The sequence below is a fragment of the Chelonia mydas genome, chromosome 10, assembly GCF_015237465.2.
Source record: "Chelonia mydas isolate rCheMyd1 chromosome 10, rCheMyd1.pri.v2, whole genome shotgun sequence".
Classification (NCBI taxonomy): Eukaryota; Metazoa; Chordata; order Testudines; family Cheloniidae; genus Chelonia; species Chelonia mydas.
Window position 1 is genome coordinate 31208466 of NC_051250.2, and position 18954 is coordinate 31227419.

At 46.7% G+C, this 18954-nt stretch overlaps 2 protein-coding genes across 25 annotated transcripts in view; one reads left to right on the forward strand and one right to left on the reverse strand.

The window, feature by feature from the left end:
• The window catches only part of MPG (N-methylpurine DNA glycosylase), a 42729-nt gene extending 38524 nt beyond the window's left edge, over positions 1–4205 (forward strand). The window contains exon 5 of the mRNA XM_043524425.1: positions 3671–4205. Coding sequence (XP_043380360.1) covers positions 3671–4050 — 380 coding nt within the window. The 3' untranslated portion in view covers positions 4051–4205. The remainder of the gene's footprint in view (positions 1–3670) is intronic.
• Positions 4206–5057: 852 nt separating this feature from the next.
• NPRL3 (NPR3 like, GATOR1 complex subunit) overlaps positions 5058–18954 on the reverse strand; it is a 101697-nt gene continuing 87800 nt past the window's right edge. For 19 of the 24 annotated variants that reach the window (XM_037911151.2, XM_037911150.2, XM_043524411.1 and 16 more), the window contains 2 exons: positions 17737–17929; positions 5058–5638 (listed from right to left, as the gene is read on the reverse strand). In XM_037911151.2, coding sequence (XP_037767079.1) covers positions 5473–5638; positions 17737–17929 — 359 coding nt within the window. In that variant the 3' untranslated portion in view covers positions 5058–5472. Of the gene's footprint in view, positions 5639–16722; positions 17072–17736; positions 17930–18954 lie in introns of those variants that run through there. The other 5 variants (XM_037911148.2, XM_043524420.1, XM_043524416.1 and 2 more) reach the window with 4 other exon arrangements.

The following is an 18954-nucleotide window of genomic DNA, read 5'->3' on the forward strand; positions in this document are numbered from 1 at the left end:
AGTACAGGGAGTGTTATGTGTTTACAGCTCCCTGCGCTAGTGAGGGCCAGGGGGACCAGTCAGTTCTCGGTGCCTCTCTTTTTCAGGGTACGGTCTGGAGGGCAGCACCCAAGTCGGAGCTGCAGAAATCCTGTGGGGAATTAGAGCCTTCCTCTGCATTTACTTTCCACAGGTCGCCAGATGATTCTGCCTTGGGGGCCCTGTTGCCTAATTTGTTGGCTGGTTATTGACTCTATTGACTGTTAAGAATTTCCAGTTAGTCACTAATGAACTCTCTGAGTGTTGAAAGGTTCTAGTCCCAGAACCAGACACCACACAGTTCAGATTTAGTTGTGTCTGGTTGGGAACCTCGATGTGCACAACGACACACTAAGGCAGGGGTGGGCAAACTTTTTGGCCCAAGGGCTGTTATACCAATAAAACAAAAACTAGCAGGATCTTATTAAAGGGGATAAGGCAAAATGCCACATTTATTGTGAATACAGAAAGAATCATAGTAAGCAGTCAGTTATAGCTGTAACATTCCATTCAATTTCACATTCATTTACACATTCATTCATTCATACACACACAGGTTCTGCAAGGTTATCATCATAGTTACCAGTCTTAGAGTTGCTCTTGCTAAGCCACTGGCCTGGACATGAGGATGGAGCCGAGTCTTGTCAGATGCGCATCTGATGCTCCTGGACGGTGGTTGCAGAACCAGACTCAAAGTTCTCGGTTTTTAGGGTCTGCCTTTATAAGAATTCATCCTCATTCAAATCCATAGGTCATGGATTGCTTCGTCATGCTGTTTTCAGATTTGAAGTGATAATCAATCACTGTTCTCACGTTTAAAATGATAGTCCATCATGCAGATGGCACAGCAGTGACAGCTTGTTATCTTGTTCTTTGATCTTTTGGTTCTTCGGCCTCTCCGTCCTTGGGGTAGTTGGGGGTGGATTCCGGTTTGCCCTACGGGGTCATTTGGTTATCTCCATCCTGCGCATTCTTTGGCCGAATGTTCCTGGGTAGTTATTATTTATTAGGCTGGCACTTCAACCTTTTATTACTCATTCAAACATACATTTACAATCACATCCTATTTCACTTAACATAACTATTCTCAAATCATTGGGGCATGACAGACTCCAGTGAATCTATCCATGCCACTTGTCACACATGAAAAGAAAACAAGCAAGATAGGAATGTAAAAGTGGAGGAACAACAAATCTTGTTCCTGAATTCAGAAAAAAAACATTTGTAACATGTTACCTTATCAGTTTTAGGACAAACTCTTTGTCTCTGAATGTTTTTCTACAATTAGCACAGACCTTGCAAACTAACAGGGCTGCTTCACTTAGCACAAATTCAGCAGGCTGAGAGAACTGGCGAGAGACTTATTTCTTTCTAATAATACAAGGCAAATCGGGGATCTGTACTGGACCATATTTTCCCAAAAATAATTAATGTATTAATTATTACTTTTAATCCAAGAGGGCCACATCAGGGTTGCGAAACGGTATGGAGGGCCAGGTAGGGAAGGCTGTGCCTCTGCAAACAGCCTGGCCCCTGCCCCCTATCTGCCCCCTCCCACTTCCCGCCCCCTGACTGCCCTCCTCAGAGCTCCCAACCCATCCAACCCCCCCTGTTCCTTGTCCCCTGACCGCCCCCCCAGGACCCCACCCCCTATCCAAACCCTGCTCCCCGCCCCCCTGAACCTCTGCCCCATCCAACCGTCCCCTGACCGCCCCCCAGGACCTCTTGCCTCTTATCCAACCCCCGCCTCCTTACCATGCTGCTCAAAGCTGCAGGACATGCTTATTGGAAAGCCTGAGAGGTGGGCGGGTGCAAGCCATGCTGCCCATGTGGCGGCATAACTACAGGGGAGGGGGAACAGAGGGGAAGGGGCCGGGGCTAGCCTTCCGATCTGGGGGCTAGCCTCCCAGTCTGGGAGCTCAGGGGCTGGGCAGGTCAGTCCCACAAGCCGTAGTTTGCCCACCTATGCACTAAGGGCAAACCAAAGCTTTAAATATTTGTATTAGCACAATTAGTAAAAATACAAATGTTCTGAACCAAATGAGAAAGTAGCTGTAATTTAAAACCAAGCTGGTTTCCAGCACCATCCTTGACACATACTCACACCCTTCTCATAGAGTCCTAGTGGTGGGAAACAGGTGGTGTTCCACACCAAGCGAGTCCAGTGGTCAAGATCTCAAGGTTTACATGGTGACTGGGCCTATTATAAGTCCTGGAGGCTACCATGAATATTCATATAAAGGCCAGGTCCACTTGGTCCATAACTGACTTCTTAACCCTAATAATGTCTGGTGTCCTTATTCTATAGGTTAGTATATGAATGATCTCATTAATATTATTGATATCATCATATATGTCAGTTTCATTGCCAAGACAAGGTTGTGGTTGTGCATTTGCAGATGTCCTGTCCTACAATATCCAAAGTTTGTATCAGTTTGATTGTCTGTGGGTACCTGGTGTCATTTTATACAAAAATCCCCTAAAGCAAACTAGTTCCACTTCCCTGATAACTCATTGTCACTGTTGGACAATTCACGTATGCGAAGGCTGTTAGGCCTGAAAGCCTTATGCTGCTTAAGCCAGATAGCTCACAGGGTATAGACTGTGCAGGCTTCTTGCATTACTGCTCAGTAAAATACCTCTAAGCTAGGTCTATGGACTATAGCCCTTGGTCAGGGGTTAGAATGCAAGTGCCCCGTTGCAGTTTGCTGTGTCCTGATCCCCCTCCTCCAGGGCTGGTTGGAGGTGGTGCACTCAGCCCTGTGGTGTGTGAATACAAATCTATGGGTTTTGGGGAGCTGCTCCAGCTACCCCACCCTTGAACTCACATGTGGCAGTTGTTCCAGAGTGCTGTGCTGACACAGGAAAACCTGTGGACCTCTGAGCACCTCCTGGAGAGAACTCAGCCCATGTCACTCCCTTAAACACTAATGCTAGGAAGGAGGTCAGGGAAAAGCTGGCTGGAGATTGAAATTCATGGTTACAGATGAAACAGACTGAGCCAAGGAGAGTTTGGACAATCAGAACAGGGGAAGGGAGTTCACTGCCCTTTCCTCTCTCCCCAATCAGTGATTGTGACAAAGCTGACCTGAGATCACTTCAGCCTTGGAGTCTGAAAAGATTGGTCTTATGATCTGAGCACAAGCCTGGCGTTTGGCAGCTGGTCATTCACTTCCCTGCTCTGCCACAGCCTTCCTGTGTGACCATGGGCAGTCACTAAGGGTCAGATGTTTAAAGGGACTTAAACTCCTAGTGATTTTCATACATCCATTGATTTCAGTGGAGACAGGCCCCACTCCATGTAGGCATCTAACTCCTTTAAAAGTCTGGTTCTTGGCTCCTCAGTTCCCATGGATAAAACAGGGCTAACAGCACTCAGAGGGTGTGGTGGGGATGAATACACTGAAGAGCATGAGGCATGCTATACTGGAGCGCAGTACCATTGATAGACTATTGTCCCTTGAGTTGATCGGCTGACCAATGGGTACCAGTTAATAGAAGGGTGGGGAGGTATGTAGGATTTCTCTGAGGGTTGGAATTAGTTCTGTATTGCTCTCAACCTCCTGCACAGAGTAACATGTGGCCCAGCCAGCCTGTGGTGAGAGGCCCCTGTAGGGAGCCCATGCTCATGCAAGTTCTTATTGTTCCACAGGGGAAGGGGCTGCAGTCCTGCTCCGGTCCTTGGAACCTCTGCAGGGCCTGGACACCATGAGGCAGCTGCGAAGTGCTCGGAGGAAAGGATCAGCCAAGCCCCTGAAGGACTGGCAGCTGTGCAATGGGCCCTCCAAGCTCTGTCAAGCGCTTGCTATTAACAAGAGCTTTGACCAAAAGGACCTGGCTCATGACACAACAGTCTGGATGGAGCCTGGCTCAGAAGCACTGGGAGAGCAGGCTCTGGTGACTGCAGCCAGAATTGGTGTCAGCTACGGTGGAGAGTGGGCACAGAAACCGCTGAGGTTTTATATACGAGGGAACAAATGTGTGAGTGTTGTGGACAAGAAGATGGAGAGAGAGCAAGCTGCTGCAGAATAGAGGTGTGGGGGGAGCCTGGCCAAGACTGGGCTCTTGGTAAGGCCTGTGCTTTCATTAACTATCAGCCCCAGGCTCTGACCTGATGGAACCAGGCCAGGGGGGTGGTGCTGGTTTGGAAGCTGTTTTAATAATAAATGTGCTTTGTTATAATGAAATGAGTAAGGTGGGATGTCTGGTCAGCAGTTAGCCTAAGAGAGCCAGGCTCACTCCCAGCAGTAGCAAGCGCTTCTGGGGTTTCCAAGTAACATTGGACTTGTTTTGTGGGCATTACTCCTAGTTGAAAGCAATGAGAGTCTACACGGCTAGAACCCTTCAAGAGTGGGGGGCTGAGGAGGGAGGTTCATAAGTATCGTGACAATGCCATCTCCTACCCAGCCTGACTCACTCTTGTGCTTCCCTGCCCGTTGTCCCCAGCCACACCACCCACGAATGCTCCTGTTTGATTTCTGCAGTTGCTAAGCCAACAGCCACCCAGGTTCCTTAGTGGAAAGAAAGCCCAGTCTGTGAAGGTGGGGACAAGGACACTCTTCCAGCTGTGGCAGCAAAGGTACTAGCTGCCCTCAGCATCAAACTCCACCCTGAGCTAGCTGACACACCAGTAACAGGGGCAGCACAGAGACGTATCAAAACCGCTGTGAAGCACTCAGAGCCTAAAAGAGGTGCAGGAAAGAGTTAAAGTACGTTAGGCACCTCATGAGGCAGTTACGTGCCTAAGTAACACTGAAGGCTTGTACACACTAGCACTTACTTCACTATAATTTAAGTCACTGGCATGTGAAAAAGCTACCCCCCTACAGGATGTAAGATACACCAACTTAAGTGGTGGTGTGGACATAGCTGCTGCCAGGACAGCTCTCCCTCGGCAGCATAGAGCATCTACACTAGCAGCACTCGCGCTGCGCTGCTGTAGCGATTCTAGTGTAGACTAGGCTGGAGATGCCACTGACATTTTCAAAACCACTGCTCTGCTGCTTGAAAAGAGGCAACCGGTTTCTCCTGCACCAATGTCCAGTCAAAGTGCAGTTTTATTTATTCAGCAACACCAAGGTAAACCGTTTTTTCAACTTCACGCACACAGCCTGCGCAGGAAGCAAGGAACCCCAGCCCGCTGGCAGGGACTTGGGGAAAGTACTGCGTGCTGGCACTAACTAGCCTGAAGAGCTTCACTTGTGTGCGCCTCTCTATCCACACTCACATGCAGCTTGTGGGTACAGAGGGCAGAGCTCCTTCCACAAGCAGGTTGGGGTTAACATCCCCCAGCCAGATGGGGAAAGGGAGGGAGAAGGGGTGACTTGCTGAGGGGCACTGGGAAGGTCAATGGCAGGGGTAGAACCTCTGGCTGCTGCTACCCTGCTCCTTTATTAACATTTCTATAAGGGAGCTGAAGACAGAGGGGCAGTTCCCCTCCCCCACTCCACACAGTCACTTCAAGAGGGACTGGAAGACTGAAATCACAGGGTCCTCATGATTGGTCACTACCAGCACGCTGCGAAACTTGTCGAAGAGCGTGAGCAGCTGGGAGCGGCGCATGTTCTCGTTATACATGATCTCCTCCAAGTGGTGCCGTCCTCGGAAATAGTGCAGCAGCCTGCAAGGCAAGGAGAGAAGGTGAGCTTGCACTCGCTCCTCCGCTGTGTGCGCAGAAATAACTAACTCAAATGCACAGGGATATCGTTTACAGTTAACATGATTTACTTTTTTTAAATATCTGCAATAACTCATTTTAAGTGGCTTTCTTTGTATAAACGTTGATCAAGATAAAAACTTCTCACAAGCATTCATATAGCTTTTATGTGTAGTTCCAGCAGTCCTCAGAGCATTAATTAGTTGGCAGTTAATGTGCTATTGAAATATAAGGCACCAAGCCAAACCACTTCTCCCAAACCATCATCATTCCTGATGGGCTGCTTCTCACCCCAGCCACGCTGCCATGGTGTGTATGTATTGGCACTAGACTGCTATCATGAGAAATGCACCAGTGCTAGGGCACAAACACAGGTTTCCTATAAATGGTAGCAGGAACCTCAAAGAAAACCTTTGGATACAGAGTACAGGTAAAAAGAAAAGGAGTACCTGTGGCACCTTAGAGGCTAACAAATTTATTTGAGCATAAGCTTTCGTGAGCTACAGCTCATTTCATTGGATCTTGGTTCCCTTCCAATTCTTCACCTGCTCTGCCTCTCCCATGTTGCCACAGTTTAATTTAGCCTCCAGGACATCAGCCTAGGAACCTTCCTGGCCCAGAAGAACTCACCTTTTCTCCTCCTGACACTTGCATGACCTACCTTCTGAACCTGCTAATAATACAGAACAAACATCCACAGCCCCAGAGAGCAGCCAGGCCCTGCCTGTGGATTTTTGACTGCTCTCTAGCTCTCAAATTTCCAACTCAAACTAGGAAACCAGATCAGAAATGCAAGGGACGAAGATTTGGTTAAGTCCCTCATTTTGCATAAAATGCCAAGTAACTGAAGTTTGTTCTTAGCAGGGAGCATGGAAATTCTGGCTGAGGGTACCAGGGCAAACATCTGGTAGCTTTAATGTCTACAGAAAGCAGGCAGGGCCTTGGTTTGTAAAGTCTCATCATCTCTCAGAAGAGAGACAGAAATTGTAGCAAACCCCATTTATCTTCCATAGAAAGATAAACCACTGAGCCTACTCTGCTAGAGTTTGACTCGTGATTAGCACTATGACGGGCTCACTCTTCCCCCAAAGCACTGCACAAGTAGCTAATTCTGCCTCACTGCCCCAGGGTACACAAAGGGGGATTATTCCCACTCAGAAATGGGGACTAGAGACAGAGGGCCTAGCTACACAACACATTTTCCATGCTAGCTCCCTGGCTTACAGCCTTGATAGGGAGGCACAGACTGAATTAGCCTTACAGATTTGGCCACACAATGAATCAGTGGCAGAGGCAAGATGAGAGCGCTAGAGTCCCTCTTGCTGCATAAAGTCACTGAGAGCCAGTAAACACTGAGACGCAAGGTCACTTTCCAGAGCAGAACTGCCTAGCTAGCCCGCCAAATGATCATTCATATTCACCATTCTCTGCTGAACCTTTTAGTCTACTCAGTATCTTCCCTGTGCTTTGCATATGCTATTGGAAAATGGTCCAACTCGTCAGTGCCTGTGCACAGTGGCCCAGATTCACTTCACCAGATGAGTACATGCATGTTCTGGGCTGTGTCAGGCATTGTTAAAACTGCCATACCCTAAACCTACCCACTGCTTCTTGCCTACTGATATTAAAACACTGGAGATGAAAAATACCATTCAATCCTTCTGTTCCAGGACAGGACTGGCCCTGTGGAAACACTTAGTTCTCAGCGGCAGTTTTGTAATCTCCCTGTTGCCCTACCTCTCCGGATATTCGGCTGACCCCTCCCCCACAGCTCCCCCCCTCCCTGAGCTCTGCATGCCGCTGCCAGGACAGGACAGGGGCTGACCCCTCCCTCGCCCCAGCTCCCCGCACCACTGCCAGGGGCTGGGGCTGGCCCCCAACCCCCACAAGCTCCATTCTGGCTGGGGCTGATCCCCTCCCCCCCAGCTGCCTGACACCTCGCATCGCCACCCCACATGCACACACACGTTCCTCCACGCCCCGCTTGGGGGGGGGTGGGGGGGAGGAGGCAGGGCATCAGACTTTTGGTAAACTGGGCATTTGTAGTTGGCAAGAGCAAACAGGATAAATGCCCGTTTTTGTCAAAACAGTCAGGATGGCCGGGACAGTTCCCTTTTTAAGCTCTGTCCCGGCCAAACGGGGATGTATGGTCGCCCTATCTCCAGGCAAGTGGGTCCTGAGAGAGTCTGGCCAGGGCCAGGGCAGACCTTGCCCTGGCTAATTGCACCACTCCCGAGAGGCCAGAGTGATTCCCCGCCCTCGCACTGGACCGGCCCCAGCCGTGCTGCCAGCTCAGCCTGGCAGACGCCTTCACCGTCCAGCACGGCCAGTGAGCATGGCCAGGGTGTGAGGAAGTGGGTCTCTGCAGGTGTGTGGGGGGCTGCTGGCCAGTGGGGAGTCTCTTGGGGGGCACTGGGGGAGGTCTGTGTGTTGGGATGCTGGGCAGTGGGGGGTCTGAGTGGGGTGCTGTGTAGTTGTGGTGGTGGGCTGTGGGGAAGTGCATTGGGCAGTAGTGGTGTGGATGTGTGTGGGGGTCCTGGGCAGGGGTGGTGGTGTGAAGGCCACTGTGCATTTGTGGTGGAGGGTCTGTGTGTGGGGGGGCTGCTGGACATAGCAGTTCCAGGGGACGCTGGGCATAGGGAGTCAGGAGCTGTGTGGCATGGCATGGGCCCATCCCCGAGGGGAAGAATCATGCTGGCAGCACAAGGCTGGGCAGGCCAGTGTGCATCTGGCAACTGCTGGTTTGTATACAGTATCCTAGCACTGGGCTGGGTGGAGCAGGACCGGCCCCACCATGCTATGCCCCATTGCCCCTGGCTAGCACCTTGCTCTGGGAACCGACCTCCCCACTCCATGCTCCTTTGCCCTCATGGGGGCCCACAAAAATGATTGGCGCTGGGTTAATCTGACCCTGATTCACCCTAAATACCACTCTCATCCCATCCCATTAACTCTAGTGAACTATTGGGGAGGAATAGCTGTGTAACAATACACCCTCCTGCACATTCCAGATCCTTGGCTGTCCCTTATGAGTCATCCCCTCCAGCCTGGAGTCATGTGTGTTACTCTGCTCCAAAATTCTTTACAGTTTGTCGTCTTTGTTCTATTGCCCTCTGCAGATGCCCAGTGCTGAACGCTGCCATCTCACCAGTCACATAAAGAGGAACTAGCATCTCCCTGGTCCCTGACATGAAGCCGCTGTCTGTGGAGGCACAATGAAATTGGCTTCTGTTCCAGCATACCACATTGCAAACTCATCTCTACTTTGATGTTCATCTTCATCCCTTAAGCAGGCATGCTTACATAAAACATAATTAAAAACAAGTTTCCTTATATCCGCTAAAACAGAGATTGCCAGAAAGAAAATATCAATCCAATTTACCTTCCCACTATTTATGCTCTGCAATCACTTTTTGCATTCTTTCTTGTCGGGCAATGAAACTAGATGAGTCAATTTCACTTTCAGGGTCTGAGGTGCTGGCCGGTACTGCAGTGTCTGGGGTGCTAGCACAGCACCCCAAACAAATTTTTTAATTTGTTAAAAAATACTGTTCCCTTGACATTTTTTAAAAACCATGGTAACATGTTTATTGGTCTTGGGTATTTTTAAGGCTCAATTTAAACAAGTCCTAACTGTAGAGCCAACTTGCTCAGATGGTGTGGCATAAGCTTCATCCAGTATCACTACTCCAATATTTCTCCCTCCCTCTGCCTGCATGAGCTTCCAATTATTTCCCCCCACCACTGCTAGTACATGCTTCCAAGCTGAACTTCACTATGTCTAATCGCGGCAGAGCCCTTTGCATTAACTTTCTCCACTGTGGTTTGGAATCACTCCTTACTGGCATCAAAGTAGTAAAAAAATAGACAACTTATTAAATTATGTATTCTACTTCCTCCCCGTCTCCTGCCAGTGCAAGACTGCTTACTGCAGAGAGCAGTATTCCCATCAGTATATTTAAAATAGCTTTTTGGGAACAAGTGATTATGACGGGATTGTCAATGATGCAGCCAAGCAGGAATGTTCAATACACATGTTAATTCTGCATTTGGAAAGAATCATGGAAAGGCAGGGCTGGAAGGGACCTCAAGAGGCCATCTTGTCCATTCCTCTCCTCTCCTCCCTGCCCCCCACACTGAGGCTGGATTAAGCAAACCTAGACCATCCCTGACAGATATTTGTCTAACCTGTTCTTTAAAACCTCCAATGATGGGGATTCCACAGCCTCTCTAGGTAGCTTGTTCCAGTGCTCAACTCCTTAGAGTTAGAAAGCTTTTCCTAATAACCAACCTAAATCTCCCTTGCTGCAAACTAAGTTGATTATTTCTAGTCCAACCCTCAGTGGACATGGAGAACAACTGATCACCATCCTCTTTAACAACCTTCTACATATTTGAAGACTTATGTTCTCCCCTCAGCCTTCTCTTCTCTAGACTGAAACCTTTCCTCATACTTTCTAAACTACTTATTTTTGTTGCTCTCCCCTGTACTCTCTCCAATTTGTTCACATACTTCTGAAAGTGTGGCATCCAAAACTGGACACACTACTTCAGCTAAGGCCTCATCAGTGCAGAAGAGAATACAACAATTATTTCCCGTGTCTTACATACGACACTTCTGTTAATACATCCCAGAATGACATGTGTCTTTTTTGCAATTGGATGATGTTTTCATATCCGATAATGACGAAATACTTTCCATTCCAAAAGTAATTAAGGAGGATGTTAAACAGTATCAACTAAAGTTAAATATTTTTTATAAATCAGCAAGTCCAAATAAGTCATATCAGAAAGAGTTTTAAAAGAATTAGCCAAAGAGCTTTTTGGACAGTTGATGTTAATATTTAATAAATCTTGGAATAATGGGGAAGTTCCAGAGGACTGAAGAGAAGCTGATGTTATTCTGGTATTGAAAAACAAACAGGATAACCCAGGTAATTTAAAGGTTTGTTAGCCTGATGTTATTCTTAGGGAAAGAAAGAAAAATTAAAAAATAGCTAAAATGGAGCATAATTAATACCAATCAACATTGTTTTATGGGAAAAAAATGTCAAACCTAATGTTGTTTGATGAAATTAAAGTTTGGTTGATAAAGGTAATTACTGACATAATATATTTGGAGTTCTGTAAGGAGTCTGAATACTTCACAATATTCTTATTAAAACATTAGTATGATATAAAAATCAATATAGCTCATATTCTGGGGAATCACCCAAGGGGGGTGGTTTTGGGGGGGGTCCTTCAGGGATCACCTCTCAGTCTATTGCTATTCATTATTTTTATCAATGAACTGAAAGAAAATATAAAACCAATTGCTGATGAAGTTTGCAGATGATGAAAAGATTGCTCAGATGGTAAATAATGAGAACAAGAAGTCACAGATACAGAGCAGGGTCCTACATTTATGAACAAAGAATGCAGGACACACTTATAAGATGGAGTAATGTATCCTGGAAAGGATTAAAGAGTTATGATGGAAACCAAACTCCACGCAGTGTAATGTGATGCTGCAGCTAAGACAGCAAATGTGATCCCTGGATATAAAAACAGGAATATCAAGTAAAAGTAGGGAGGTGGTATTACCACTGTATGCAACATTGGGGAGACCTCTGCTGGATACTGTGCCCAGTTCTGTGTCCACATTTTAAAAAGAATGTGGAAACATGGGAAAGGGTTTAAAGAAAAAGCCCCAAGACTGATTTGAAGTCTAGAAAACATACCTGACAGTGAGAGATTTAAGCAGCTCCATTTGTTTAGCTTGCCAAAGAGAGGGGGAAAGAAGTGACTAGATCACAGTCTATAAGTACGTACACAGCAAAAAGATTTCTGAAACTAGAGGACTCTATTCTAGCAAAAAAAAGGCAGAACAAGATCCAATGGCTGGAAGCTGAAGCTACACAAATTCAAACTGGATATAAGGTGTGAATTTTTAGCAATGAGGGTAACCAGCCATTGGAACAAATTACCAAAGGATGTGATGGATTCTCCATCACTTGATGTTTTTTAAATCAAGACTGGATGACTCTTTCCAAAAAATATGCTCTAGCTCAACCGTAAATTCTGGGCTTCACTGGTTGAAATGCTGGCTTGTTACGTAAGAAGTCAGACAAGATTATGATAATGGTCCTTTCTGGCTTAAATTCTGAGAAAGGTACTGTGTACTGATTTTTAGTCAGTCATTCTCCTTTTTGCTGCCCTCATCTACCCTGCAAAACTCAGCTGATTGTAGGTTCTATTTTAATTTCCTCATTGTTCTTTATTTCCATATGTAAGTACGTAGCACTCCTAGTGTTGAATCCACACACATTCAGAGCCTAGAACTCTCAGATTCCTATACATGTACCTGCCAACAGCTCACACCTGCCAAAGCATGTTGCAGCCTTTCCTAGAGAAGAGGGAAGTGATTAAACAGAGTATTTGAACGCCTTCCAGTAGAGCATTCAGCAATGTGGCTACACATCTGTCACATTTGTTCTTTCACCCTCTCCCCAGAAGAAGAACAGTATGCAGTGGAGGGTCTTGTTTTGGTAAGGTAGCTATGTGTTTATATTACAGAAGGCAAAGTCAAAGAAATGGAGCAGAACATGATGAGGTTTGTGATTATCCTTAGTTCCTGGGGGGAATTTATTCCACAATCTTGGACCACTCCTGGAGAAAACTTTCTCCTGCACAAAGTTTCACTCTTACTATTGAGAGTTCCATTGTGCCAGAATGTGGTGGGGCACCTGTCCCACCCCATGAGAAAAAAGGGCTTGAACAGGCCTTTGAGGCTGCACAGACTGGCAGCCAATCAGCAAAGGCCTGTGGAGGGCCAATCAGGGAGGAGAAGAGAGGCAGCCAATCAGGGACGAAATGGGCCCTATAAAAAGGCTGCCTAGCAAAGAACAGGGAGTCTCTCCCTGACTAGCAAGGGAGGAGGACTGGCTGCTGAGCTAGGGAGCGAGCACCTTAAGACAGAGCAGTGCTGGGCAGACTCAGGTGGGGTGCAGAGGAGAATTCCGGCCCAGTTACCTGCCGGGCTGCGGCCCATGTTAACAAGGGCCGAGAAGGTGCAAGGGGTCAAATGGGAAGTGGCCCAGGGATGACAGTCTGACAAGGGGAGAGAAGGAGAGCAGAGAGGCTGCCACTAGAGGGTCCCTGGGTTGGGACCCAGAGTAGCGGGTGGGCCTGGGTCCCCCCCTTCCCCTTTGTACTGCACCAGGCTATGGAGGAGTGTGGCCTGATTCAGGGGCCGGCCACAGCCTGTGGCAAAGAGGCTAGACTTTGGGGCTGCAGTTGGCCAGGAGGGTAGGTGCAGATGGAAGACTGCTGATAACACCCTCCATGGCCAAAGGGGGTGAGACTGGAGTAGTGGGCACTGCCAGAGGGCAGTGTCCTGAAGTGGATGCTGCCAAGCAGAGAGCATCGCGGGACCCCAAGGCAGTAGAGCAGATGATGGGCAAGACACCCACGCGCAGAGGGTGCTCCATGACTGGATAGAGCTAATTCCTGGAGCAACCAGCGGGAGGCGCTAGCGCTGGTGAGTCTTGACCCCGTCACACAGAGGAACTGAGTTGCTGACAGGGTCTTCATCCCAGAGCTTTAGACAGTGTTTTAGACACACTGGACCCAGGCCACAGAGCTTTGAAGATAAGGACCAAGACATTGAACTTTATAGAAATTCTTTGGGAAGCAGTGTAGGGAATGGAGGACAAGTCTGATATGTTCACGGTAGCCTGTGTTGCTGAGGAGATGTGCTGCAGCATTCTAAACTAGTTCGTTTCTTAAGTGCTGAAGACTTCATGTGCAGGTATACTGCATTGTTGTAATCCAGTCAAGAGGTGAAGACAACATGAATAATTAGGCCAGGTCTTTGTTTGCCAGGGTGGGACAGAGTTGCTGGTCAAATGGAGATGGTAGAAAGTGTTGTTAGTGAATGCTGCCATGTGAGAGTTCAGCATTAGTGAGGAATCCAAGAGTTCTCTTAAACTATGGACTGAATTGACCAATTGTGGGTGTGTATCTTCAACCAATGGAGATTTCACTATGGCTGCAAGCTCTTAAAAAGTACTTCCCTTTGCCCACCAGCATCAGCTCTGCCTTGCTCAGATGCAAGCCCCTAGTGCAGTCAGTGCACCAGAGTAAACAGCAATTTGCACCAGTGCAGCATAATCCAGTTTGAAAGCAGGCTAGGCTGCACCAGTCCCTAGCACAGGTTTCATCACTGCAGCACACAGGGGTTTGTACCAGTGCAGCTACATTCATGGCCAAAAACTCAATGCAGACAAGACCCTCCTGTCCTGGCTTTGTAAATCACTGAGTACATTTATGGGGCCCATATAGAACCTAGGCTGGAAGTTCCTGGGGCAGCAAACTTGTCTTTTGTCTCTAAACAGCTGTACATTTATGGTGGTGTATAAATAATAGAACAGAATTTCAGCATAGCAAACAGGGTTTCACCTCCTCTCCCCATCTCTCCATTCTAGAGAGCAGAGCTCTTGGAAATGACTCTGCCAAGTGGCTTGCTAGAGGCAGTGAACTGACAGTAAAGCATTAATCTGGCTTAGAAAGCACTACCTGATGTTCAAGGAAAGAATGTTCGTGCCTAATACATTACAGACCTAGATCAAGAAAAGCCAGAAGAGTTCCCAGAAGTCACCTACTACAGGACAGGCCTAACAAAGAAAATAACAGAACTCCACTAGCCGTCACCTTCAGCCCCCAACTAAAACCCCTCCAACGCATTATTAAGGATCTACAACCTATCCTGAAGGATGACCCAACACTCTCACAAATCTTGGGAGAAAGGCCAGTCCTTGCCTACAGACAGCCCCCCAACCTGAAGCGAATACTCACCAACAACCACATACCACACAACAGAACCACTAGCCCAGGAACCTATCCTTGCAACAAAGCCCGTTGCCAACTGTGCCCACATATCTATTCAGGGGACACCATCACAGGGCCTAACAACATCAGCCACACTATCAGAGGCTCGTTCACCTGCACATCCACCAATGTGATATATGCCATCATGTGCCAGCAATGCCCCTCTGCCATGTACATTGGTCAAACTGGACAGTCTCTACGTAAAAGAATAAATGGACACAAATCAGATGTCAAGAATTATAACATTCATAAACCAGTCGGAGAACACTTCAATCTCTCTGGTCACGCAATCACAGACATGAGGGTCGCTATCTTAAAGCAAAAAAACTTCAAATCCAGACTCCAGCGAGAAACTGCTGAATTGGAATTCATTTGCAAATTGGATACTATTAATTTGGGCTTGAATAGAGACTGGGAGTGGCTAAGTCATTATGCAAGGTAGCCTGTCTCCCCTTGTTTTTTTCCTGCAAAACCCCCCCCAAGACGTTCTGGTTAAACTTGGATTATTGCTGTGCACATTGTAAGATGAGCTGTTGCCAGCAGGAGAATGAGTTTGTGTGTGTGGTTTTTGGAAAAGGGGGGGGGGGGGGGGGGGTGAGAAAACCTGGATTAGTGCTGGAGGTGACCCACCTTGATTATCATGCGCATTATAAAGAGGGGTTTCAAAGGGGGATGGGCTGTTGCCAGCAGGAGAGTGAGTTTGTGTGTGTGTGGGGGGGGGGGGGGGGGGGAAGGGTGAGAAAACCTGGATTTGTGCTGGAAATGGCTCTACTTGAGGATCACTTTAGATAAGCTGTTGCCAGCGGGGGAGTGAGGTGGGAGGAAGTTTTGTTTCATGGTCTCTGTGTGTATATAATGTCTTCTGCAGTTTCCACGATATGCTATGCATCCGATGAAGTGAGCTGTAGCTCACGAAAGCTCATGCTCAAATAAACTGGTTAGTCTCTAAGGTGCCACAAGTACTCCTTTTCTTTTTACAAAAGCTCCTCTGTATCTCAACTTTACTCTTGAAATAACTTTCCATCTCTCACCCACTCAATACTTAGGAAAAGAATTTGGATTTGAGTCCTCATCCAACGCCCATGTGGTTAACCTCTGTCAAGCTATGTTATTCCACATTCTGTTTAAGGTGTCTGCCTTCACTAGAGAAATCCAAGTACTGGCTGCACATAGTAACAGACAGACAAATTCTGTGATGTATTAAGCAGACAGCAGCAAGTAGTTCAGAGACAATTGTCACAGGAAATTTGTATCAGGACCAATTTTATTGCTCTTCTAAAAATAGGCACTCCCTTTGTATGCACACTGAACTATTCTCAGGAGGGCAGTTACAGTATATTTAGTATGCTACTAACTATTCAATTACAGTAGGAGCTCATGCTGGGATACTGACAAATACAGCAGAGTTCTGTTTCCCACAGCATAAGACTCATCATCATGGACCACCCACAGTTAAAAGTTAAGTGAAAAGTAGAGCTGATCCAAGACCCCTGAAAGAGGAAGCATGTGTGGAGTAAACGAAAGGATTGCTTTGCTCACTGCCTCAGCTTCTCTCTAATGTCCTGTATTTATGCATTCAATGGTGGGTACAGAATTGTGCACAGGGAATCACATAAGGATCATTTTGGTCTCCTGATTTGCAATTGGAAGAAGGGAACTGAACAACAAAGAACTCTGAGTGATGTCATTTACAGACTCACTGTGTGTAAACAGTAAATCACATGACAGTTGTGATCATTCTGCAGGACAAGTCATATTTTTACACTTCAGCTTCCAGACAGTTGAGAAAGCATGTCTGCTGTACCTTATCTCCTCAGCAATGATTTAGGAATGGTTATTCTGGGATATAAAATTGTCTGTTTCTGCCCATATTGATAATGGAAGGAAAAATGGAAACTCCATTTACTGCTATCAATTGCTTTGCTAAGGAATCTGATGTACAAGCAAACTGCGAAATATAACCAAACTCTCCTCCTCCTCAGACATCTGCGTGACCTGTTAGTCACACTATCTGACTTCCTGAAGAAACCAAAGTCGCTTTTGGCATCTGCAAATCATGAGCTTTCCAAGAGCTGTCCCCCCGCCCTTCCCCCCGCCCCTCCCAACCAGTTCAGCAGGCCAAACGGGTTCTAGATGGACAACCAGAAAGATAAACGGGTTTCATTATAAGAATGATAGGTTTAGAAGCTTTATTTAATGAGATTAGAATAATAGTCCAGACTGAATTTCACAGAATTTTCAAAAAAGTATTTTATCAGAAGACTATTTATTTATTTTATTTTTTGGCGTAGGTTTTGCAGACATCTAGCCACTGAGGGGGACAGAGTTCTCAAATAGCCAAGGTATTTCCATCTGAGTGGACATCTCAGAGAATCCACATCCTCTGAATCGGTGCGATGCTGCCATCTCCCAGTTACACAAAAGGAGCAGCAGAGGCATACTTTAGTGCAGGACAGTAACTACATCTGCAGGCTTCAGGAATTCCCTACAAAACATCCATAATCTCCACTGGTCCAGTTGCAGAGAACTCTGCAGCATGGAAAGCAACTATTTTATTCCCACAGTGGTCTCCTTGGGATACTTGAGTATTACTCTCCTAGCCACACATGCCAGGGGAGATCTAGTCAGGGAATGACTGGGTGATCTGGAATGTGTAAGAAGCTGTGACACTTCCCTGCGCCATTCTTTTCTCCACAAGTATGAAACCCGGTGAACGCTAAATTCCTGTGATGCCACTATATTTTCAAATGCTTTTAAAAACCATTACTTACAGATCTCTGGAAATGCTAACAGGCCTGTAACTACACCATGCACATGCACACACCAGGGCCTCTGCTTTGAGCTTGTTTTCAGGTTATGCAAATTCAATTTTGTGTTCTCAAGAGTGAGACACTCTCAGAACCACACAAGACAACTGGTGGGCAGTCAGAGCTGAGAATGCACTACCCATCAGAGGGTCTCAGAGCCTTTATGTACATCCAGAGCTTATTAACAAAATATTCTTAGGGCACTAATTAAAAACCTGGCCAACAGCTAGTGTCAGACACCAACAAGCACTGGTGAAGAGGTCACTGTGGGAATAAGAGCCAGAAATGTAATCTTCCAAGATGCACCCTCACCACACCCTACCTACAGTGCTAATGCAGAGATTAATTGCAAAGGGGGAATGAGAAGGGAGGTTACATTCTCCCTACCTTGCAAACATGCGGAGATCCTCTGGATTCTGTGCAGCAGGGACATTGAGGATAGCTTCCCGCTCATGTTCAGATAAGCTCGCTAGTAGGTTCTCGGTCATCCGTTTATTCAATGGGGAGTCACCACCAGGTATCAGCTCAGCACTGGAATTATCCATACTAGGGCTTGTGAGAGTCATATCATCACTACTGGCTGTAAAATCGGAAATAATATGATGCTGTGAAGAGTGCAAACTAGCAGGTTCCTTCCAAGCAAACCCATCAGCTTAGTATAGCAAAGAAAGGGGGCACGGAAACATGACATGGGAACTGCCTGCAAGCAATTAGATGAGGACAGGGAATTTGGTTCTCTTGGCAGAATTTGTTGGGTTTGTAGACAAGTGATGGGTAATTTGGGGCAACATACAAAATATTATTGGGACATAAGGATTTTCTTGAAAATGGGGACTGCACAGCTATCTGCACATTTCCTAGGGTGGGTGGACTCCTTGGAAGTGCATCCAAGGCGTGCTGCCTAGGAGGTAAGTTTCAGTTTCTGGGAATAATGGTATGCTCTAAAGGGGGATATGAGAGAAGTCTACAAACCCATGAATGATGTGGAGAATGTGATAGGAAAGTGTTATTTACTCCTTCACACAACACAAGAACCAGAGGTCATGTGATAAAATTAACAGGCAGCAGTTTTAAAACAAATGTAAGGAAATCCTTCACACAACATACAGTCAGCCTATGGAACTTGTTGCCTGGGGATATTGTGAAGACCAGAAGTGTAATTGGGCTTAAAAAAAATAAAAATAAAGAGAAGTTCACGGAGGAATGGCTATTAGCCAAGATGGTCAGGGACGTCACCCCAAGCTGCAGGTATCCCTGCACCTCTGGCTAACAAAAGCTGGGACTAGATGACAGAGGATGGATCAATCTATAATTGCCCTGTTCTGTTCATTCCTCTGAAGCACCTAGCACTCCCCACTGTCAGAAAACAGGATACTAGGCTAGATGGACCATTGGTCTGACCCAGTAGAGCCATTCTTACCATCTGATATGACTGGGAGAGTGATTAAATACAGAACCAGAAACAACGTATCTAATGAGCTTTATAAACTGGTGATGCATAGCAAAGAAGATGAAACCACAACATGTGGAGGAGTGGGAAATAAATACATGAGACTACAAATAATGAACAGTGCAGGCACTGGCATTGGGAAGTTACGAATGGGA